This window comes from Aotus nancymaae, unplaced genomic scaffold (genome assembly GCF_030222135.1).
Source record: "Aotus nancymaae isolate 86718 unplaced genomic scaffold, 86718_ANA_hifiasm-v0.15.2.pri h1tg000040l, whole genome shotgun sequence".
Lineage (NCBI taxonomy): Eukaryota > Metazoa > Chordata > Mammalia > Primates > Aotidae > Aotus > Aotus nancymaae.
This window is the reverse complement of record NW_026988454.1, coordinates 114,347,902-114,373,044: the sequence shown is the minus strand read 5'-3', so window position 1 is coordinate 114,373,044 and position 25,143 is coordinate 114,347,902. Positions and strand designations below refer to the sequence as shown.

The following is a 25,143-nucleotide window of genomic DNA, read 5'->3' as shown; positions in this document are numbered from 1 at the left end:
TTACCTCTCCTTATTGCACACATTTAGAACATACAAATAGCTAAACGGGGATTTGCTTTAGATCTTTGGGGAAGGAAGGCCTGTGAGTAGACAAAAGTAGAGTTGGGATGTGTAGGACTTTTAGGTAGTAAGCAGAATAATGCAAACTGCTCCCCTGTCCAAAGTCAAATTGTGTGTGTTCCCCACAAGTGGACACAGTGCTCTCTGTCTTAATTACCAACAGCCATGTAGTGGCTCAGTAAGAATTCCGTGTCCCGGTCATTAAAAAAATAAAGCAGAAATTTCTGGTGCTAAGTTAGGAATTAGATCACAATTTATAGATCAGTTTGTCAGCCAATTTTCTCCAAGTTCAACATCAGAACATGCAAAAAAAAAACAAAAAAACAACAAAAAAACACCACCTTTTAAAATCATCATCAGTAGTGGCATAATCTTACATTGTATCACCCTCATTCCAATTACCCCAGTGCAGCAGATGGAAGCAGACTCTCATGTGATCATCTGAGATAAGGATGAAGAACTGAAAGACAAACAAGTGACTCACTTTAATGGATTTGCTTCAGACAGGAGAAACCTGTAATTTCTCTTAGGCGTGCTTCATGGACCCATAGTGGAGTGAATCACAGACTTGCACAAGCCTTGAAACTGTGGGCAGCTTTACAGTTCTCAGACTGGCTTCTCACAACAAGTGGTCAGTTCTCACTGGGGCCTCTTGGACTTCCATTTCAAAAATGGAGAAGACAGATCACAGCCACTGACTGGGGACTGTGGGAGGTGCCACGTGATGGTGGGGCACCATGCTGGGGAGCTGAGCGCTGACCTTCCTGCTGGGTGATTCTCCACCTCTGGGCTGCTAGATCTACTTCCTGGATGTCGTGAGTACATGTCCCACACCAACACCACTTTCCTGTTGAAGAAAAGTTTTTTTTTGCACATACTCCAGAATGGGAGAAATGTGACTTACGATGGTATTTTCTGGAATGCTTGATTCTCCAGGAAACTTCCCTAACATGATTTAGAAATCGGCTAGCTCAGGTTGGAGTATTTCCTAAGCGTCTTTTACGTTTGTTTTTCTTTAAGAGTCATTCGTCAGGCTTTAATGGCTCATTCCTAGGAGTGAAAATGCAAAGTATCCTGTCAGGCAAATAAACTCACTGTCCCCTTGCTTGATAAATTTCAATACCTGTGTTTTAGATTGAATGTAAAGCTGGATGTTTCTTAAAAGCGTTCTTTATTAGTTTCTTCTTTTAGTGAGCCTAACAAAACTGTCATTATATCAATTCAAAAAACAATTTCTCCAGTTACTGCCAACACATTTTTGCAAAGGCATCGTCCCTTGTTTCAAGTGGCCAATTCTATGACATTTGAAGGTCTATATTCCTTATATTCTGAAGACAGTTGTGAGAGCTCGAAAGTGTTGCATCATTAGGTGCTGTTTCTTTGCTTGTTTGTTTTCAGTGTCAGCACTCTATGAGCTTTCTTCATAGAGCAGAGGCAATTGCTGGGCCTATCAATTTCCTTAAAATTATATAAGTATCAAGATAGTTCGTGAGATATCTGGATGTCTTCCAACTCTGAAATTATGTGATTCTTGAAACCTATCAGAATGGGAATCCAGATTCCAATTTTTAGAAAAGATACTGGGCTACAAACAGATCGGCTGGAAGCCATCTAAAACAGCCAAGGATGGGACATTTCTGATTTTAATAGTTCTTTTCTTTCTTTCCCCCAAGGCTCCATGTGAAGCATTTCATCCATGGCGAGGGAGAACTGCTAAGGGTGACTAAATAAATTTCAGGCCAGGAGATACTGGGTCTTAAAAACATAAACAACTCGTTTATTCATCTGATGTTATAATCAGAGTTCTAATTATGCTACTGCAGCAGAGAAAACAGTTATAGAATTAGGGGAACACACACACACACACACACACCCCAAAATGTGGGTCACTTAACTCTTAAGTTCCTCACCCTCTAGTTAACCTCTTTGAATTGGTTGTTCGCATCAGACAATGATCTGGCCTAGGAGTATGAGGCTAGTTGCCACCTTGAAGGCTGGCAAACAAGTGAGAATAGGTGCTTCCTTTCGCCTTGCGGTATAGTTCCTTTTGGAAAAGTATTTCCCTGATTTACAAATATTCTTGGCCACTCACCTTAGGGTGTTTTGAATGAACAAGTTTCAGAGATCACACCTTCCGACGCATTCCTTCTTGACTGACTACATTTACAGTTCGCAGCTGACCTTTTTTTATTTTCTTTGGGAGTCCCGATGTCAGGCCACAATTAGCGTGTTCAGTCAGGTAGAGACTACGCAGTCTGTGTGAGTCATCCCGTACAATTCCATCTAGTATGTTTCAGAAAGAAGCTCCAGTATCCGGACAGACTCACTGTAGTTTTAAGTTCTAACTCATTCAGAAATTCAGCTCCAGGTACAAGGAAGTTGGGACAAATAGGAGATGGTGTTCAAGAACAGCTGAGGTCATCTGGGTCTGCCCAGGGAAACAGGGTTTTATTAGTTCTGACTTACGGAGACAGTGTGGAAAGAGACACATGCTTTATCACGACACCCTCTTCTGCCATGGCAGACATCCCTAAGCTAGCGTGGTATTATTTTCTGCTCCATTCTTTTTCACGTTAGGCTCCAGGTAGTACAATAAAGAGGAGGTCTACAGTACGACTGGCATCCAGGAGCTTTTCTACTTAAGTCATCAGGTTCCAAAATTATCTAGAATTGCAAATGTACTCACCTGCCCCTCTGAGATGAAAAAGTTGCCTAATGATTTTAAAGCATAAACTTCAGATGCTGATGTCACTCTGCAGGGATCATTTCCTAATTCATTCACTTATCCAACAAATGTTTACCGAGTGTCTATTCTGTATCTTATCCTTTGCTGGGTAAGAAATATCCAGCTGAGAATAGAGAAATAATCAGGTGTTTACATTCTGACTAATGACAAGCTGACTTTTTTGTCTGTTTCACTAGGTGTGGCCTAATTTCTCAGGCTCTGAGGCGAAAAGCACAAATTGTGCTCTGTGTTGTGATTAGAATTTAGGCAGTGGTGTGAAAGGTGCAGATTGCTGTAAACTTGATGGAGAGGTAGATCCTTAGACGCATCCCCTCTGGGACAATCAGGTCTAGCTGCTGTTTTCCTATAAGCCTCTGAGGCCAGCAACTGTTATTTTCTTTGTAATGACCAGCAAATGTTCTCTTTTTCTATGTAATGACCATGTTAGAGCAGGGAGCCTGGCCTCCATTCAGCAGGCTTGAATTGCTTTTTAGGACTGTGTGAAAAACAAAGTTGAATGGTAGTGGGTAATTTACACTTTTATAATCATGCACAGAAAGACGTGGGTTATGGAAATGGAGGAGAAGGAACCTGGGACAAGATTTTTGCAGGTCCTGAGAAGCTGCCATTCGAAGTGGCTTAGTTGCTTTTATCTCTGAAATAAGTCATCTTGCAGACACCTTGGGAAGGAGATGTGGAGCTGCCCTTATTGGGTGACTAGTACAGAAATTGGAGGGAATTTATAAATGAGTGATAACTCTTTATTTACCTCCTTGCCACAGATAGCCTCAGGCAAGAGTGCTTTTGCTTATTGTTTTCTCTTCCACTTTTTAAGTCTTCGTTTCTGAATCTGTTCTCCTTCTTGTGGTCACCAAGCTTTGCTGTGAATGACTTAAAGAGCTCCTATGAATGCATTAGCACTGGGACGGGCATAGGGTAGATGGCTAGCAAATACATGTGAAGGCTAAGTCTGGATAGATTAATGTGTTTCCCTCCAAGATAGCATATTGTGATGGAATAGCAGCTTGAAATTCCCCAAAGCAATTCTGATTATCTACTTGTTTTTATTTTTTAATATTTTTTTGCAACAGAGTTTCCCTCTTGTTGCCTAGACTGGAGTGCAATGGTGCAATCTCAGCTCATGGCAACCTCCGCCTCCCAGGTTCAAGCAATTCTCCTGCCTCAGCCTCCCACATAGCTGGGATTATAGGCATGTGCCACCACGCCCGGCTAATTTTTTGTTATTTAGTAGAGATGGGGGTTTCACCATGTTGGTCAGGCTGGTCTCGAATTCCTGACCTCAGGTGATTCACCTGCCTCGGCCTCCCGAAGTGTTGGGATTACAGCTGTACGCCACCACACCTGGTCTAGCATTTCTGATTATCAAGTGAATTGGTAAAACCTAAGTGAAACACTCTTCTTACTACAAGAAATCTCAGAACCTTTGATATGTGTTTGTGCCTGTGTGTGTGTGTGTGTGTGTGTGTGTGTGTGTGTTGGGGGGAGTTGTAGCAGTGGTGGTACACATTGTTTCCCAAACTGATTTGATCATGAAACCCCTTTGTCTTTTATGAGACCAGTGTTCTACAGAAACCCATTTGAGGACACAAAGCCTTGGTCAAATACAGCAGACACCAAAGCCTCCATTGTTTGCCTACTAAAAGTAGAGCAGGCTGACTTCCCGAATTCAAAGAAAATTAGGTCAGTCTATACAAATGCCCTCAAGGTTAAATTTTTCTTCTGTTTCATTTCCTTTAATCTTTTTGTGCCTGCTACAAATGGTTGCAAACAAATGGTGGATAATTTGCATCAACCTCAAACACAAATATGCCTTCTTCCAGCATTATTCTGTCATGATTACTGCTTGTTGTTTTTGTTTCTCCTTACTGGGTACTAGGATCTTGATTTAAATGGTGACATCTTTTCCCAACAAAGCATTTTTATGCCACCATACACAGAGGGTTTATAAAGGTAGGGAATATAAGAGAACACACAATTTTGTTGAGAAACTGAACACAATGTAGAACCAGAAGTGAATAAGTGGAATAAAGGTAACTTAAGCAGAATATGCTTGGAACAAGTCTGGATTCTCCACATAGGATATGATCTAGCATTGGCTCCCCACTCTTTACTAGAAGCTGGTATGCCCTCACCTGGGTGAGTTAGCTTCTGTCAGGCTCTCGTGTGGAAGCTGTTTCTCCATGTACTGACCATGGTTTGCTTATATCCATCTGGACAATTCTCACTTTTCTTGTTACATTTAATTTAATATTTAGGTTTTGCATGCTTGCTCTTTTCTTTCCCTCATTCTTTCAGGAGACAACTCACTACATGTAGACATGTGCTAGGTGCAGGAGAGATGCTATATTTGTATTTACTGAAAATTTTCAGTTTGGAATGTTGAAAAACTCTAATTCTCTTTAATTATTAAGTCTTTATCAGTGGTAGATCTAAGGATGTGCATTTCCTCCATCCTTAGATCCTGTAAAAGACCAACCACAGATGAATTAGGAGGATAAATTATGCTGCCAAAGCCTTTTAAAAATTTTTAAATTTTCCGTTCTCAGAGCCCTTAAGCTCTTCTCTGCAGAGCACTCTGGCTTTTGGCTTTGGCCACATTTGAATTCTGACAGGAGGGATCCCATTCAACTCTTTCTGATGAGAAGAAAACCAACCAAATTAGGGCCAACCTGAAAATATTCATCAAATCCATCCCTGCCAATCAAACTGGGCTAAAATAAAAATGCTATGATTCCTCTTAGGTAATGTCACTGAATATTCTCCCCCAACATTTGTAATAACTAAAGGAAATTTACTATATAAATTACCATCCCAAATGGGATATAGTTACATATGGCAGACTACAATGACATGAATGGTCAAGTAGCAAATTAGTTAATCAAAACCCTCCAGCCAATTGTCCTCATTTCAAATTTGTGTATTCTATGATTATGTTTATTATTTCATATTACATATATATTTTCTGCTTTTATACATATATGAAATGTATCATTAATCAATATTGTTGCACAAAGAATGATTTACAAAAAATGCCATAGTTGTTGGGTCCTTTACTTCCTGACTTCCTGGACACATTCAGGAGCTGTGTGGAGTTGGAGGTCCTAGCATTAGTCGGAGAGATGTTTTAGACTTCATGAATGACATCACATTATTATGCCAAATGTCTGACTTTCTTTCAACAAGGTTAGCTTTAAGCAAAACTCCTATATTGAAGGTAATGGACAGTATACATGACCCATCTCCTGAAGCCTCAGACAGCAGGTGCTATTCCTTTTTTTTTTTTTTTTTGAGACAGAGTTTCACTCTTGTAGCCCAGGCTGGAGTGCAATGGCATGATCTTGGCTCACTGCAACCTCCACCTTCTGGGTTCAAGAAATTCTTCCTCAGCCTCCCGAGTAGCTGGGATTACGGGTGCCCTCCACCATGCCTGGCTAATTTTTGTAGTTTTAATAGAGATGGGGTTTCACCATGTTGACCAGGCTGGTCTAGAACTCCTGACCTCAGGTGATCCACTTGCCTCAGCCTCCCAAAGTGCTGGGATTACAGATGTGAGCTACTGAGCCTGGCAGCGTGTATTCTTTATAAATGCCTCCCTTCCTCTTGCCTTCACCCATTTTTAGTGCACATTTCAGACACTAATCTGAAATGTGGAGAGGAATTGGGTTTGGCTTCAGCAATGGTCCTATTATTTGGCCCTGAAAATAGGTTTCTTTTCTCCTTGACACATGTACTTCAGTATAATTGTGAAGATTAGCAAACGGAAAGGTTTAAAGTAAACACTTTAATGAGAGAAGTGAACAATCTTCAGCTTGATAATCAAAATGAATCTTATAGTCTGTATCTGTTTTTCAAACCGCAGGTTACAATCCATTAGAGGCTGGCGAATTAAACTTAGTGGGTGGCAACTAGTATTTGAGAGAATGTTAAATAGAATAGAGAAGAATATAAGATAAAAATATTGGACATATCAGAGTTCTTGCTTGTAGGTAGCAAGGATAAGTGTTTTTACATAAAAAATTGTAAATATAAAAATTATGGGTTTTTTTGGTTTTGTGTATAGACACTGATATACATACATAGATACATACCTATGTATGTCTATATATAATGAGTCATGAGATCTGTTTTTTATTATGTCATTTTCAAAAATTTTTGAACACCAAAGTCATATATGTGAAACATATGGATACTTTTAAAACAATTTATACTGGTTCTTCTGGTACTTTCTTTAGTGATGATCAGTTAAGCATCTATCCTAGAAAATATTCATATTGCAAATTGCTTAGTGTACCCATTCATCAATTTATGGCCTACCTGAGGACTTCTTTCCACCCACACTGTAAGATCATGAATCCCAACCCCTATCAAATCCATTAGCACACCTTGCCTGTAATGCTGCCATGCTCTCTTTCCCTTGCTCAGACTTGCTCTACAAGATGATGTTGTAAATAAAAATACTTTCCCCTCCATTCATTGGTTAGAAACTTTAAACTCAAAGATAGTTTGGAAGCATTTCTGTAAGTGCCTGTGGCTTATCATCTCAGCTGAAAGTTCACTGGGCGCATGAAAGTCCATCTTATGCTTGACTCTACCTAGAAAGGGTCTGATGTCAGATCAGTGAGTTCTGTCTGCTCCCTGGTCATCAATTGCCTCATGGACCTAGTTGGATCAGGGCCTAGTTCATCTCTACTAGATTATAAGAGAATTTATGTTTGCTAAGGGTAGTCTTTGCCTGGCTGTGTTCACTGAATGCAAATGTGTACATGATCCCTCCTCTCACTGTTAGTTTTACTTGTCTGTGTTACCCACCGAATATCCTTTATGGGAAAAACAGCATCTTTTATTTCTATATGCTCAGCATCTGGTACAATTTCTAGCAAATGAATGACGTTTGATAAATGTTGATTGATAGAAGGAATGATCATCTACATTTTATGAAACGGATGAAAAAATAGTCTCCATAAGGGTCAAATAGTTCATCATAGAGATAAGGTTATAGTACAGCTCTTGCTGTTTCTAAAATCAATGATCTTTTTATTTTGCTGCATCTGGACTTCCAGGAAAATCATTTTAAGGAAATTTATTACCAATAAAGGGTCTGAATTGCCACTATCCTGTATAAAAGTGTCATAGTAATGATCATGATGATGTTGATAAATCTCAACTGTTGTAAGGATATTTTCTTGGAGATTTGGTTTTGAAAGGTAGAACTCTCAGGAAAAAGGCAAGAACACAGGTATGGCAAAAGAACAGAGAGTTTTCTTCCCATGCATCTAGTTCCTCTGTATAGTAGTTTATCCATTTCTAAGAGGGAGTCTCAGAGCTTGCTCCAGTAGCAGATGATTGGGTTTATTAATTTCACTTTAAGTTACTTGTCTCCATATGCCTAGACAAGCAGTACACTATAGGATAGTGGTTCTCAACTGGGGAGGATTTTTCTTTCAAGGGCACATTTGACAACAAATGAGTGGGGAGTGAGTGCTACTGGCATCTATTGGGTAGAGGCCAAGGATGCTGCTAAACATCCTACAATTCACAAGACAGCCCTCAGCAGCAAAGAATTATCCAACCAAAAATGTCCACAGCACCATCACAGAGAAATCCTGTTATCGAGATTAAGAATGGCTGTCCAGCTGGACCATCTGTGTTGAACTCATGGCTCTACCACTTTTTATCTGAGTGATGTTGGGCTCATAGTTGCTTAACAATTTGTGCTTTACTTTCCCCATTGATAAAATGAAGATAGTAATAGTATCTTACATCATAGGATTAAATGAATTTATGCAAAGACTGTGCTTAGAACAGTTATTGGCAAATAGATATTCTTGATAAATATGACTTTTTTTTTTTTGAGATGGAGTCTTGCTCTATTGCCCAGGCTGGAGTACAGTGGTGCAATCTTGGATCACTGCAATCTCTGCCTCCCAGGTTCAAGCTATTCTCCTGCCTCAGCCTCCCTAATAGCTGGAATTACAGGTTCCCACCACCATACCCAGCTAATATTTGTATTTTTAGTAGAGATGGGGTTTCACCATATTGGCCAGGCTGGTCTCGAACTCCTGACCTCTTGATCCGCCTGCCTCAGCCTCCCAAAGTGCTGGGATTACAGGCATGAGCCACCACACCTGGCCGATAAATATGACTATTAAATAAATTTGCTAATTAAATAATAAGGAACGATGCTTTGGTGAAACTACATCTTCCTGGTTCTTCCATCATTCTATCTTATTCTGTTGAAAAGTTAACAGTAGAGAGAAATTATTTTCTTTTGTACATTTTAGCTGGCTTGAAAATAGATATTGGTGTGCTTTTCTAGGGCAGACTGCTTTGGTGTGAATATCTCAGAGTATCAGGCAGGTTCACTAAGGGGTTGGTTAGCCTGCTATGTATTGTGTTAGTTGTGTGAAGTTATCACCTTCAGGTGGGTATGCCTTCTTTCTCTATTGCAGGTGAAGATCCTCATGTATGAAAATGAAGTCCCAGGCAACCATGATTTGCTGCTTAATGTTCTTTCTGTCCACAGAATGTTCCTACTATAGATCCAAGATTCACATAAAAGTAAGTCTGATCTATTCCTATGTGATCCCAAGAGAAATCTCTCAGTTGTCCTCGATGTCAAGACTTCTGATAAATAACATGTCATTTTACATACATTTTCAAATGGTTACAACTTTACTCTTGCTGATAGTAACTTTCTAAAAAAAGGGAACAAAGAAAAGTTGACAGGTGGCAGGGACTTGCGTGGAGAGCGACGAATAATCACTTTGCAAGCCTCAGAGAATGTAGATAGACTGCTGCTGAGAGAAGAAAGTACTCGCCTGGCAGTTGAGCAATGAAGAGTCAGATCTTAACTTTGCTTCCCTGGTTGCACAAGTTGTTTCACTTTTCTGAGTCCCAATTTTCTTATCTATAAGATGAAGTTTTTAAAAGATATTATGTATAGTTCTTTATAGATATAATAGATCTGCGATTCTATTAGTGTGCCCTAGTGATTATTCCTAGTATCTACTCATTTCTGTCTTCTAAGGACCTACAGTATCTGTGGACCACATTAACTTCATTTCATCCTTATGGTTAATACAGGCAGAGAACAGATTAGTGGTATAATTCTCATAACTGTATTCTCCCTGGATGCTTAAACTTTTCAGAAGACGTAGCATTTCTACTGACTTCACCTAGAGAGGCCAGGTGACCACCGTTAAGGTTCTATCCCTCGTCGGAGAGCGGTGCATTCTCCCTGTGCTCTCATCCATGTTTCCTTCAGCACGTTCCCACAATACCAGCACATGGATGTGCTGTAGTTTTCTTTCTAGTCCTGAACACATTTTCTTCCCATATTCATAAGGAGCCTCTAAGCTGAGATGAGGGAGCAGAGTCCCACGGTAAAGAGGACCTTTGGGAATTTGTATTTTTCAGGCTGGAGATAAACTTCAAAGCCCTGAAGGGAAACCCAAGTCTGGAAGAATCCAAGGTATGTGGCTATAGAACAGTCTTCATCCATTTGAAGACAGGGAAGAATAAAGGAATGGCATTGATGTTGCAAGCTTGTCCCCAGGCCACAGGCTTTCCAACTGAATAGCAATCTCCAGAAAGTTCTTTATGTTTACCAGTAATAATAGATTTTGTTACATTTATACCATTACCAGTGGCATAGTCAATGAAGTGAGTTAGCAAATATTCACATGTGCTCTAGAATAGTAGACAAATGTACTGTTTTCAAATCCCAAAGAGGAATCCGTTCAAAGTAATAAGTTAACCGGAGGCAGAAAAGGAAAGAGGACAAGATTATTCCTTCCTTCATTCAAAGATATTTTCAGGGTGCTTAAATGTATGCAACACTCTGATGCTGAGAAGTCCATTAAAGCGCTGTAAGATGAACATGATGGTAACGAGACTGGCCACTCTCAAGAAGTGAGACGTGAACTAAGAGGGTACTCAATAGTAGTACTTCAGTGAAATCATGTGGTTCTCACTAACATAGTAGGGAATAACTGGATTCCGCAAAATCATGGCCAGGTGTAATTACATCCTTACACAGACGTGGAAGTGAGAAAGGAAAGCAGAGAGAAACGTAGCTAACATTTACTGGGCATTTAAGACAACATGGATCTAAGTGTTTTACAAGATGCTGTCTTATTCCATATTTGTAGAATTATGACATCGTGCCCAAACTATATGGAAGAAGAAACTGAGAACCACTCTGGTTAATGAACTTGCAAAATTTGATGTACATGGTAGATGTCAAGGAAAGATGCAAACCTTGTTTCTTTTCCCAGTGAATAGAGTCATCACAGAGCCGTCTAAGCCAGAAAAGTTGACTCTCAGGCAACTGGTCACTTCATTTTATTGATTTGAACACCCTAATAGCTCTCAGCATTATTTACTTTCCATTCCCCAGCTGCTATCGTAAGGCAGTTCTCCTGAGAATATTTCAATAGCCTCATTCTTCCTATCCAAAGTGAATTCACTCTGACCCATGGGTCATATTTAGCCTGCCACTAGTTTTGGTAAATAAAGTTTTATTGGAACACAGCCATGCCCATTCATTTACACATTGTCTTTGGCTGCTGTCACACTACAAAGGCAGGGTTGAGTAGTTGTGACAAAGACCCATATGGCTTGCAAATCTGAAAATATTTACTCGCTGGCGAGAGTTGTCATATTTAGCAAATAAAAATACAGAATGCCTGATTAAGTTTGAATTTCAGATAAACAATGAATAATATTGCATGGGTTATAAGACACTAGAAACTTATTTGTTGTTTATCTGAGCATGTACCGTCAATCATTATTTGCAGATTCTATATATACAAATTTGTCTACTTGCTGAAATTTATTTGTAATCCCTAAATCAGTACTCGCAATACTTTTCTGGTCATTCACAGACAGGCAGAGCGCAAAAACTTGAGTTGTCCAATGCATATGTTTTCAGCAGGGGCTGGACAAGGTGATGTTTTATCTTCTTGTTCTAGCTCTCCTACCATAAACAACTGTTCTTTTTTAGTCTACATAGCACCACAGTTTTTTGCATTTTTGTGCTTTTTGTTGGTGATTTTGCTGTTTAAAATAGCCCCCAAATGTAGTGCTGAAGTGCTGCCTAGTATTCCTAAGCCAGAGAAGGCTGGAATGTGCTTTATGGAGAAAATGCATATGTTAGATAGGCTTCATTCGGTTATGAGTTCTAGCGCTATTGGCCATGAGTTCAATGTTAATGAATCAACAATATATACCAAATAAGGTGTCTTTATATAGAAACACACAAAAAAACAAGGTCATATATTGATTAGTTGATGAAAATGTAAGCAGAAGCTTGCAGGACCCTAACCTTATATTACCCTAGGAGCAATTGTTCAGAACACTTAGTGTTCATGGTGACTTTATAGAACATAACTCCTGTGGATAATTGACATTTAACTGGGCTTCCCATATTTTATCTGGCAACTCCGTTTATGTGTTCCTTTACATAAAAGTTTACGGACTCCTGCTCTATGATATCATCAGTTATCTTTCAAAAACAATTCCAATCATGTTTTCTGGTAACTCCCACATTAGCACAGCATCCAAGACCCTGCATGAGTTAACCCCTGCTTTCCTTCCCACCCTTATCTCTTGCCACTCTCCCTTCAGGTGGTCTGGACTAGCCTTTCTGAATGATGCGAAATTCCCCTTTCCAAGTGCTGTTCACTCCGCTTGGACACCAGCTTCACAATCTACCTGGCAGCTCGTACTCATTGCTGTGGACCTAGTTCAATGTCACTTCCTCCAGGAAGCAATCCAAAAATCCCCATGATGAATTTGATGCAAGTGTCAGAGTATGGAAGTCCTAATTGAGCTCCTGTCTCTCTCTTTTTTCTTTTTAGATAAATGTCATGGACCTTGCATCTCTTCCTCCAACTGCAGCCAGCCCTGTGCTAAGGACTTTCATGGAGAAATAGGATTTACATGTAATCAAAAAGAGTGGCAAAAATCAACTGAAACATGTACAAGCCTTTCTGTGGAGAAACTCTTTCAGGTGATGCATTCACAAATTATTGGTGACAGAAGCCAATCCCCCAGGAGACAGTAGAGGCATATTTAATGTGATTTGTTCAGCATCTCAAAAGTCTTAGATCTGCACTTAGAAAAATCTACAGAGTGGGTTAAATTTGTTTCTTGTCCTTCTTTCTTTACGCAAACTCTCAGGTATTCACCCTCCTCTCCACATGCTTTCTATTTCTCCCACTAAGAAACTTTTCTAAAAAAAAAGTATGAAACTCGCACTATGGTGTATATGTTTGCTTAGAAGTTATGTTTTAGCTCTAAAAGTGGGTTTGTATGCTTCTTGTGATAATCAGTTAATCAACTAAATGTATCTAGGATCAAATTTATTTTGATACCTCTTTTTTTTTTTTGAGATGGGGTCTTGCTCTATTGCCAGGGTGGAGTGCAGTGGCATGATCAGTTCACTGTAACCTCTGCCTCCTGGGTTCAAGCAATTCTCCTGCTCAGCCTCCCGAGTAGCTGGGACTACAGGCGCGTACCACCACGCCCAGCTAATTTTTGTATTTTTAGTAGAGATGGGGTTTCACCATGTTGACCAGGATAGTTTTGATCTCTTGACCTATGATCCGCCTGCCTCGGCCTCCTAAAGTGCTGGGGTTACAGGCGTGAGCCACCGTGCCTGGCCTTGATATCTCTTTTTAATACATTCAATCTTGTGACCAAAAGAAAGGAGAGATGTGTGCTTGATCTAGAGGGAACAGAAATTAAATGCATACAACACATCCAGTTAAAGTTAAAGTCTCTTTTATATCCTTCCAGGTAGCAACCATTTCCTTCTACCTCCCCTGTAATCCCATGGAAGCACATGGATCTTTGCATCTCCTAAAATTTTAACAGTGGTTTTACAAAGGGATTGCAGCTGGCTTCTCTGTCACTTAGCATAGGTAATCACATAGAATTCCTTGCAACTATGGTCACACTCAAAAGTGAATGAAAAAAATAAATTATTGTTTTGCTTTATTCAAAGTCACATTCTGAATGATTTTAGGTAAAAGAAACAGAAAATGAGCAAATCACCTCTTCTAACGAGTAAACTCTAAACTCTGAAATTGTAATTCCTTAGCATTCTGTGTTTGACCTGCCAACCTCCAGAATCCACTTCCCAATGAAATTCCATGTGGCTCTTCTTTCCTTTCTGTGTAGAAAATTATCTTGTTAGAATACTTGAGTTAAAATCATTGTCCTGAAAGCAAATTCCAGTAGAAAAGGTCAATATCCTGGTCCCTGGTAATTTGGATGAAATCCCCTGCCTCTTTCTGATCCTGCTGTATCCTCTGCATCCCCCTCTGCATCAAAACCACTTTTTAGGACCCTTTGCTTCTCCATCTGTCTTCCCCATGTGGATTGTTTGTGCTTTAGCTCCTTTAGTCTGATACATGGTAGGCACTTACTCATTTTTTAATGAAACTACATTTATTTTAAACAGGACTCAAGTGTAGAATCTCGCCTTTCAGTAGCAGCACCGTCTATACCTCTGCACGTTCTAGACTTTCGAGCTCCTGAGACCATTGAGAGCGTAGCTCAAGGAATCCGCAAAAACTGTCCCCTTGATTATGCCTGCATCATTGATGTTGTGAAATCATCAGAAACAACATCTGGAAATATTGCATTTATAGTGGAGTTATTAAAAAATATTTCTACAGACTTGTCTGATAATGTTACTCAAGAGAAAATGAAGGTATTCTTTGTTAATCATTAAAAATGGATGTTTTTCTTAAAATTTGCATTTGAATAGTTTCAAATGTACTTTCCAGGGTAAAAATGACAATGACAGCAACCATCACAACAACAGCAGGCATTTCACTTCTGTTTTGGGTATTGATTCATTCTAGTTTATGGAAGTTTTCAAGTAGTTGAAACATGTGTAATACCTATCTTTGTATACACTTCATATTTTCAAGAGGAACATCAGAACGTAGTGAAGGTTGTGAGCAAGATGGAGTCTACACTAGTGTTTCTAAAATTATGTTCTCTAGATCAGGGGTCCCCAGCACTCGGGCAGTGGATTGATACCAGGCTGTGGCCTCTTAGGATCTTGGCTGCGCAGGAAGAGGTGAGCGCAGGGTGAGTGAACATTACTGCCTGAGCTCCGCCTCCTGTTGGATCAGCTGTGGCATTAGATTCTCACCTAAGCGTGGACCCTATTGTGAGCTGTGTATGAGAAGGATGTAGGTTGTTCTCCTCAGGAGAATCGAATGCCTGATGATCTAAGGTGGAACAGTTTCATCCTGAAACCATCCCCACCTCTGCCACCCTGGGTTCATGGAAAAATTGTCTTTCATGAAACTAGTCCCTAGTGCCAAAATGGTTGGGTACCACTGCTGTAGAATGTAACCATTCTGAGAAATGTTAATGGAGATTCCATTTTTAAAAGGGAGATCCGTAGCACGTCAGTTGTAGGAAGCTCTGAGTTAAATAAAGTTAAGCAAGTTTCCATATGGCAGAACTTTTCAGAGCCTTTAATGTCCTAATGAACTTCAGAATTCTTTATAAGGCAGGGGGAGATAGGGACATGGTATGCAGTCTTTCTCAAGCTTAGATTATCCTCAAACCTACCTCCAGTCTCTTCCACTAAACAGTCGTTAAAATTTCATGGGAAACTTGGGTTCTACACACTGCAGTTTGGAAGTGCTGCCCTGGCTGCAACAATAAAGCAGGTGAACCTTAGCTGTGACTTTTTTTTTCTGCATTATTTTAGTTTTCTTCCCTCTGTGTGGCCTTACTAATGTGGGATTCTAATACATAGGGAATTTGAAGAGAAATATGGCAAATAAGAATAGGTAACTTGATCTGTAGAAATTTCAGGTTTTAGAAATCAACTTTGTGCGACAGTGTGTAAATCCTGAGTATAATGTTCACCTTTCTCCATTACAGAGCTACAGTCAAGTGGCCAACCACATCCTCGACACGGCAGCCGTTTCAAATTGGGCTTTCATTCCCAACAAAAATGCCAGCTCGGATTTGTTGCAGTCAGTGAATTTGTTTGCCAGGCAACTCCACATCCACAACAAATCTGAGAACATTGTGAATGAACTCTTCATTCAGACAAAAGGGTTTCACCTCAACCATAATACCTCAGAGAAAAGCTTCAATTTCTCCATAAGCATGAACAGTACCACAGAAGATATCTTAGGAACGGTACAGATTCCCCGGCAAGAGCTAGGGAAACTGTGGCCAAATGCATCCCAAGCCATTAGCATAGCTTTCCCAACCTTGGGGTCTATCCTGAGAGAAGCCTACTCGCAAGATGTGAGTCTTCCCAGACGGGTAAATGGGCTGGTCCTATCAGTGGTTTTGCCAGAAGGGTTGCAAGAAATCGTACTCACCTTTGAAAAGATCAATAAAACCCGCCATGCCAGAGCCCAGTGTGTTGGCTGGCACTCCAAGAAAAGGAGATGGGATGAGAAAGCGTGCAAAATGACGCAGGATATCAGAAACAAAGTGAAATGCCGCTGTAACTACACCAGTGCGGTGATGTCTTTTTCCATTCTGATGTCCCCCACGTCGAAGACGGACGAAGTTCTGGAATACATCACCTGCATCGGGCTCAGCATCTCAATCCTAAGCTTGGTTCTTTGCCTGATCATTGAAGCCACAGTGTGGTCCCGGGTGGTTGTGACGGACATATCATACATGCGTCACGTGTGCATCGTGAATATAGCAGTGTCACTTCTGACTGCCAATGTGTGTTTTATCATAGGCTCTAACTTTAACAGTGAGGTCCAGGATTACAACGCGTGTGTTGCAGTGACGTTTTTCAGCCACTTTTTCTACCTCTCTCTGTTTTTCTGGATGCTCTTCAAAGCACTGCTCATCATTTATGGAATATTGGTCATTTTCCGTAGGATGATGAAGTCCCGAATGATGGTCATTGGCTTTGCCATTGGCTATGGGTGCCCATTGATCATTGCTGTCACCACAGTCGCTATCACAGAGCCAAAGAAAGGCTATGTGAGACTCGAGGCCTGTTGGCTTAACTGGGTCAGTACCAAAGCCCTTTTGGCATTTGCCATCCCGGCATTGGTCATTGTGGCTGTGAATCTCATCGTGGTTTTGGTTGTTGCTGTCAACACTCAGAGGCCCTCCATTGGCAGTTCCAAGTCTCAGGATGTGGCCATAATTATGAGGATCACCAAAAATGTTGCCATTCTCACCCCACTGCTGGGACTGACCTGGGGCTTTGGAATAGCCACTCTTATAGAAGACACTCCCTTGACGTTCCATATCATTTTTGCCTCGCTCAATGCTTTCCAGGTAAGTTCCAAGAGGGAGACTTTTCTGTGTTACTCTAGCTAGACCACACACACAAAAAAAGGCTATGATTTGAAATTATAGAACACACAATGTTCTTTCCACTTCCTCTTAAACCTGAGGGGTATTTGGCTAGGGCACCTCTGACTGTATTGATTGTCAAGTTGAATTTAGCTGACCAGGCAGGTTGGGTGGAAATCTCCTTCCTTCTTTCCTCACTGATCCATCTGTATCCCTTCTAAAGTTTCAATATTAGAAGGAGCTAGCCTTCGCTTGTAGGACTATGTGAGGCGATATGTTAATGCCTCAAAACAAGCACATTTTTTATCCTTTCTCCAGTGGTTTGGGAACTCAGTGAAATAACAGCCATTTTCTATATTATGAAGAGACAGGGCTTGCCATTCACTTTGGCTGTTAGCCAGTCAGGAGTTCTCATACCTCTTCCCTGCTAGTCCCTGTGAAATAAAAATAGTTATTTATAGAAACAGATCTTGCCATATGTTATCTAATCTCGGGAATACCACTTCTCTCTGGGCCTCAGCTTTCTCATCTGTAAAATGAAGACATGACTCTAGAATGATCTCTGTTGTCTTTTCCCATGCCAACATAATAGGTTTGGCAAGACAGTTCCTCTAAAATTGTTTTACTGCCTCTTGGCTACTAAGCTGATACTTTTGGGAAACTATCATTGACCAGACTACTTTTCATACCTATAAGTAATAGAAAATTTGGTGAGCCCATTTTCTCAATTATGCTTTTAATCAGAAAGTGGAAAATTAAATAAACTTTTACTGGGAGCCAGCCATGCTCATTTATTTACAGTTTTCCTTTGCTTCTGACCTACAACAGCAGGTTTGAATAGTTGCAGCAAAGACTATGTGGCCTAGAAAGCCTAAAATATTTACTATTTGGTTCTTTGCAGAAAAATGTTCCCAACAACTACTATTTTAAATAATGTAACTAATTAAACAACCAAGTATTCCTATTAACATGTCATTATTATTCTGTTTAAAAGCATGATACAAAACAGAAAGCAGACTTTAAAGAAATGCCAACTGTAATCAATTATATACTTACTCATAATTTTTTAATAACTATGGAGTACATTTTTTCTACTCTTTCTGTTGCATTGCTTAAAGTGAAATCTTTCACTTGAGGGATTTTTTTTTTAAATCAAATACTTTGGGACTTTTGATAAATTTCCCAACTCTTGAAGTTACTCTGGTGAGTAATGATCTTGTCCTTTCTTACTTTGCAGCTTAATTAAACCCCAGGACATTTTACTCTGTATTTCTTTTTCAGTTCATTTGTGTTTCTCTCTTCTTGATAGAAAGAAAAATACCCAATGCTTTTAGTCATATACATTTCTCTTTTCTCAGCAGGCTCTCCCTGTGAATTAACATCTAAAATTTTAATCTGATGGGTGTTTCTTCACCATGAATTATCCTTAGATTGAGAGTGAAAAGACCCTAGCCTTACAAATGTCTGTAGCATTCTCGTTCTTTTGTGCAAATTTTTTTTTCCCACCAGTTTAAAGAACTTGGCTATTTACTGACTTTTAACTCCAACTCAAAGTAGACTAGAATATAAATTTTGTTTTCTTAAGACACCCTCCATGATTGTTATTTTGGATTACAAGTTTCTGTCACATGTGACTGTCATCATGAGTAGAAAGAGCTACCTCAATATTTGGGAAGAAAGTAAAATAACTGCATAAGGCTGAAAACTATCCTACATCTACAGCCATCCAATAACTGTCAATAACCCTCCTGCATTCCTGTGCAGGTGACGATCCTCTTCCAAGGGTGGGGGAGACTCAAAGGAACACCGATCAGTGCATTTTTATCTGCATTAGTGGAAACTGAAGTTTCTAATGTCCAATAACTGCCCTAGGAGGAATCTAGAAGAGTGGTATGAAAATAACAGCTGAGATGTTGTTTGAAAAACCATCCCTCATGAGTCTGTTGAATTTTGCCACAGGGTTTTCTCATCCTGCTGTTTGGAACCATTATGGATCACAAGGTAATTTGAATTTGCCTCCTCCTTATATATGATTTTCAGGTGGCTGGGGGAAGCAGGAGGATGAAGCAGTTTTGATTGGAGAGCGTAGTCCAGGGGAGTTGAGTTTGTGAGGATGGTTCAGGGAATCAGCTGTGAAAAGGGGGAAAAAAAAACCAATATTTTGTCATTTCTTGCTCTTTATCAAGTCAACAGGAGGCTGTGTGTGAGTATTGCTGGAGAAAAGAATAGAAATCATAATCACAATTTTAGTCTTAATAGCAAATCTAATTATAACTACACCCTAGCTTTTATCCAAGTCTTGTTACTTGCCAGTCACTATACTAAGTCCTCTGATATTGCTTCTGCCAGGGTTACTGGCCTTAAAGTTTCAGGACAGGCATCAGCCCTGGTAATTTTGTTGTTTCTTCTGACATCTGTGAAGTACTTCTCACTGTCATTGCTTCTTTAGATAAGAGATGCTTTGAGGATGAGGATGTCTTCACTGCAAGGGAAATCGAGGGCAGCTGAGGTAAGCCTCCCCCTTTTAGTTTCAGCACCGGTGGGTCTGTGTTCTCATCGATTATGCAGAGACAAATACTGTATGTAGCACAGTACTCAGGATTTGTGAGCAAAGAGGATCAATAGGGTATACTTCATTCATTCATTTCTTCATTAGATAAATTCGAAGTATTCTGCTTAAACGGAAGGTCATCAGAATGTACACTTCAAGAGAATTTTTCATATTGGGTGCATTTCAGCTTGACATTTAAACCCATCAAGATGGGACCACACGAACTCAGCATCATAGATTTGTAAAATGTGAGAGCTGTGAAATGAGAGATGAGTTAGAAATGAGATTCTAGTCCAACCCATTCATTTTACAGGTATGGAAATCAAAGGCCAGAATACTTATGGGATGAGCACAAGGCCACTCAGCTAATCAGTAGCAGAATCACAATAGGGACCAATTGGTATTAAAATGTCTTTCCATTCTCCTTACTTGGGACTCTTTTGAGTACACCATACTCCCTTGGATTGAAGAATCTATGTATTTAGAGATCTTGAAGACTTTGGGCTGGCTATCAGTCTCTTAAGACACCAACTAAAATTGCTGATACTGCTTTATTAATTAAAAATTATTTGTTCAACCTACAGATTCACATTAGAAGCCCCTTCCTTAAAAACAAAAACGTTTTGGACACATTGAATAACTACCATTTACAGTTAGATAGTATTGAGTGTGACTTTTCATATCATAGTTTATTCTAAGATTGGCATTTTCTTCGTCTTTCAACTTATATTGAACTTGTATCTTATATTCAGTGGCATGTCATAGTTTAATTGAAAAGTCTTGTTTCTTTTTATTTTTTAGCAGAACATAAGAATAATGATGTGGCGTACACTTAGATTCAGTGAAATATGATAATTTAGTTCCATGTAGCTATGTCAATTTGGGTACTCCTTTTCATGTCTTCATTTTCACATGTTTCTCTCTAGAGAGGCGCATACATAAATATATGTACTGTTTGTCAATATCATTACTCATTATCACCACTGTTTTCTTTCCCCCACTTAGAATGCATCCCTAAGCCCAACCAATGGATCTAAATTAATGAATCGTCAAGGATGAAATGTGAGTATTCAAAATACAAAGAGAAAGTTCACTTGCAAGTTGTATCAGTCCACCAATGCCCCTTGTGACCACACTATTGCCTGTTATGTGATGCTGGAATGAGGTGGGAGAGGAACAGGGGGACATATTTTTGAGAGACTGGAAACATCTTTATTGTCTAGCATGTAAATAAAAATACGTATATCTTCTTTAAAACCTATGTCATCTCAGCTTACATGACCAAACCCTAAGCATACTTTAAATTTTCTGTCCTCAATGAGAGGATGCTGTCATTACACCTGCTGTCTACAGCGCTCACATACCTTAATTCTGTCTTGTCAGTGAGTAGTAACACTCATAATAGCCCCATTGTTTAAAAAGAACACTTGATTGATTGGGATCACAAAGCAACAGGTCTGTCTTTTCTAATGAAGTGGAACCCAGAATCATTCCTAAGAGGGTGTGGGTGGGAGCTCCAAATTAGCTACCTACTCATAGCCAACTCCTGAGACGTATTTCTACACAGGTGAAACCAGGGGAAAACACGCATTAGGCAGCCAGGAAGCAGGAGAATAAGTCACGAAATGGCAGCCAGAAGCCTGAGAGGTGCCGGGGGAATGTGGGCAGGGATGGTCAACCTTGGGAATGGTTTTGCTTGGAGAGTTTCATGGCCTTTCTGCATTGTTACAGACGAGTCTTAGACTTTCAGACAAAGTACCATTCGGCAGCGGCCACATCCTTTTCATATTTCTTTCCCTTTCTGAGTTACGGTCCACATATTGAGCAATGGGCCAAAACAAGGGGTTGAATCTCATGGAACCAGACACTCTGAGTTGGGAAAACTTTTAAGGGACATCCGTGTTACAGATCCTACAAATCGGATGCTGTGCTGGTATGGGACACTGACATACCATCCCAGGGAGAGGGAGAGAGAGGAGGAGGGCTCTGTCGTGTACATGGAGTGGCATGCGTGGGTGCTGGGAAAACACAGGCATGTTATCCTTAATAATTGCCCTCATATTTGGAATGTTATAGGAGAACTTTAAAAGGTGTACCCTTCCGCTCTGCCCATTTCCTAGCCTGTAAGCTTCCTCTGAGGTGAAACATCACTATAACGTTTCTTAATTTGCCACTAATAGAGAGGCAGTAATACTTCGGATAACCTATTAAAAACACCGCTGGCCTTTCAATTAAGGTTCTAATTAGACAACCACTTGCTTTAGGTTTATCAGACTGTCTCAGGTGGAGGAGGCCCTGCCTTTGGGGAATACTGTGTCCTGTCCAGGCTTTCAAGAGAAGAAGTGCATAGTGAGGGCCTTATCTCCAGGTGGCTGGCATCCTCGGTCGGCTGTAGTCTAAGTTGGAGAAACATAGTAGAAGGCGAGATCAGGAGCTACGCTACTTACTAGGGTTGGAGATGTACAGAGTCATCTGCCAGTATTAGAAGGAAGTCCAGGAAGGAGGTGGAATGCACTTACAATACTCCCTGGTGAAGTTTTCGTCACATAATTCTCTATCAACTTGCTCTATTTTTAAAGCTATATGAGGTATAAATTTTTTAAGCTGTAAGAGGCGAGGAACTGAGGATTGCATTCTTTTAGCATATCCCTTGCAGGTGGCTCTGTGCCTATTTAATTTTCTCGGTATTGGGGCCTATGCTTTTCACATCTGGGCATACATGGTATTAGAAGCACTCTGTAATCGCAGCCGGCCTCATGGTAGACCATGTTGCGTACTCAACAAAGATTACGGCACAGGGCTAAGACATTCACATTACATGATCCTCCAAAGTCCAGGGTGGAGGGTGGCAGCACCAGGGGAGTTTCTCAGCAGAGAGAGGGGCCCCACACACAGGGCTCGGGGCAAAACGCCAGGCACACTCAGGATGTTTGGTAAGCACCAGGAGTGGTGGTGGTCCAGGGCAGGGCTGAACCACGGAGGAAGGCAGTGTTCCAGACCTTCATCAAGAATACAGAATCGAAGGCTGACCTGGTCTCAGGAGGTAGGCAGAATTCCGAGAAACAGGTTGAGAGGTCAGAACTGGACTTGGAAGGAGAATTAAGTCTCCTCATATCCCAATGACTGCAGGTCAAAATTGTTCTTAGAAACAGGGTTGAGACAGGTCTGTCAGGTGGTCCCAGGGTCAGGGAAAGAGGACTGCAGAGGTGGAGAAACAGGGAAGTTTGCTTTGGGTATAGATTCTAGTTGGGGACCCCCCCCGCGGCAGGCAGGAGAGAGAGGGCCGCGGCATTCTGCTGGTGGTCACAGCTCCACAGCGCCCTCTGCTGTTCATTTCAAGGGCTGGACTTCAGTAGGACAAGCAGGCTGTTAGATTCCAGGGGCACCAAGAAAGCTTTGGATTCCTCCAGTGTCTTCCACATAATCTGTTTATGCCTGTTTAGTATTGGTCTACCATTAAAAGGTTACAGAGTTTTTCACTCCACAATAACAAATGAGACAGATTGAGCAAATACCTGGAGGGAAGCAACAGGTTTACAATGTAAATTCACAGAAGCAGAGCCATTCTAGAATCTAAGTTCAGACAGCAGAGGAGAGAAGGCACTGAGCACTGAGTTTAGGTTGGAAGGACCAGCCGAGGGAAGGTAAACCGCACCAAAAATTGCAGCTGGGAGAATCGCCTTTTTACTGTGTGACATTCAGGAAATTACTAATAACTCTGTGCTTCATTTCCTCTTCTGTAAAGCAGATTTAATGATAGTATATGCCTCCCTAGATAGTCTCAGGCTTAAATGAGCTAATACATTAAAAACCCAATGTGAGCTATTATTCTTGCTATTAATTGTGTTTCAACCACATTTCCCAGGCTGCCCCATTTCTCATGGACGTCCTGGGACCGAGAGGGGAGATCCAGGAGAAAGGGGATACAGAAAGCAGGCTGGAGTGAGGAGGAATGGTCATGCTTCCTTGAAAGACTTCCTCTTCTTGTCAGGAGTGACTCCCAAGCTCTCAGTCTGCTGAAGAAAAATTGAGGATTTCATTTGCTGACTGGGCTTTAAGAAGGGTGATTTATGGACCCCTTGATCCACCTGTGTCCTGCAAGATGCTGGCTTCTTGGTCAATCTTGGCTAGATTAAGAGTCAACCTGCAAGCCATTTTATGGTCTCCGTGGCCAGCTGGGGGCTGTGGCCCTGCTGGGGAGTCTGCTTTCACTCCTGAGGCCTGCTCTGTGGCTCCACGGCTCAGTCCTCAGTCCTCCATCACTCTGCGTGGATCCTAGGTGCTTTGGACAATGAGGGTTAGATCCAATTTCAGGGGTAGGGTTGGGGGTGGGAGTGGGAGTATGGGGTGGCAGGAGGAACATTGAGTCTGCTTTGGAGACAATTAAGTCATGGTATGTTTCCTGAATGGGGAACAGAAGAAAGTAAGAGAACTGTTTAATATGCTGATTATTTTAGTCTATTTTAGACCTTGAGTAAACTAATTTAGCTTCTAGGATCCAAGTTTCCTTATTTGTGAAACAGGAAAAAAAATTATTGTAGGTATTACTATTTGTGTGTTTGTGTCTACCTGCAGGGGTGTGTCTGTGTGTATGTGTGTCTTTCAAAAATGCTATAGACGATTCTGGTTATTTTAGATACAAAAATGAATATATGTACCTTTCCCAACTTGCTCATGTGTGAGTTCATTTAAGATGGACTTCTCCATTGGTGCCACACATTCTTGGATGCCAATGCTGCTATCAATCCACCTCGGTGCATTGCCCATTCCTACAGGAGGCCTGAGGATGCAATCCTGCCATGCGTTCACAGGGCGGGAACCTGGAAACCCTTAGCAAAGAGCACTAGTGTCTTTCAGAGGCGCTCAATGAAATTTCTATCACCAGTTTCGTTGTATAGTGAGGCATTCAGAAAGATTGAAGACAGGCATGTGCATGGGTAGAGCACTTTGTTCAAACTGGGGAAGTCGTAAAGCCAATTAGTGGTCACACTTTTTCACAAAACAACAGAACAACTGAATGAATATCTCTTTGCAGGGCTCCTCTCAAAACCTTTAGTATTGGTTTAGAAACAAGGTAAGATTTGGTTTCAAACCAAATGGTAATTATTTAAAGGGTGAAAATTCTCAATTGCAAATTTTTCTCCTCTCATAAAATGTTCATTGGGAAGATGTGAATTTAACTTTTAGATGTATCAGAGTTCCTGAGCATTAATTTATTGATCCATATTTCCTTCCTGACTCTTGCCACTATAAAAACAATTTTTATTTCTCTCGATCCAGAAATTCCTGAGCATTCCGTAATTCTAAGCCAAATAATTCCCTTTGGTTTAGTAGATTTACTTGGTACTGTAACAAGGCCAAATTTATAATTTGCATAGGCTAATACCATTTGGTCTTCCTTCTTTTCCATATTTTTCAAATCTTTCCATCTTTGTAGCACATAGTAAGAGAAATACAGTCCTAGGTGCAGTCA

General features: G+C 40.6%; 1 protein-coding gene across 2 annotated transcripts; it reads left to right on the top strand.

Annotated features, from left to right (window-relative positions):
* Positions 1-659: 659 nt before the first annotated feature.
* ADGRF4 (adhesion G protein-coupled receptor F4) lies at positions 660-24,333 on the top strand. Of its 2 annotated transcripts, none has more exons than XM_012441523.3 (10): positions 660-787; positions 9,256-9,364; positions 10,223-10,277; positions 12,667-12,818; positions 14,274-14,525; positions 15,722-17,101; positions 19,079-19,120; positions 19,569-19,628; positions 20,676-20,732; positions 23,536-24,333. In XM_012441523.3, the coding sequence occupies exons 2-9, from the start codon at positions 9,272-9,274 to the stop codon at positions 20,727-20,729; spliced, it is 2,088 nt and encodes a 695-aa protein (XP_012296946.2). In that variant the 5' UTR covers positions 660-787; positions 9,256-9,271; the 3' UTR covers positions 20,730-20,732; positions 23,536-24,333. The 2 variants fall into 2 exon arrangements, with proteins under 2 accessions (XP_012296946.2, XP_012296945.2); XM_012441522.3 differs by having other exon boundaries at positions 660-875.
* Positions 24,334-25,143: the final 810 nt, after the last annotated feature.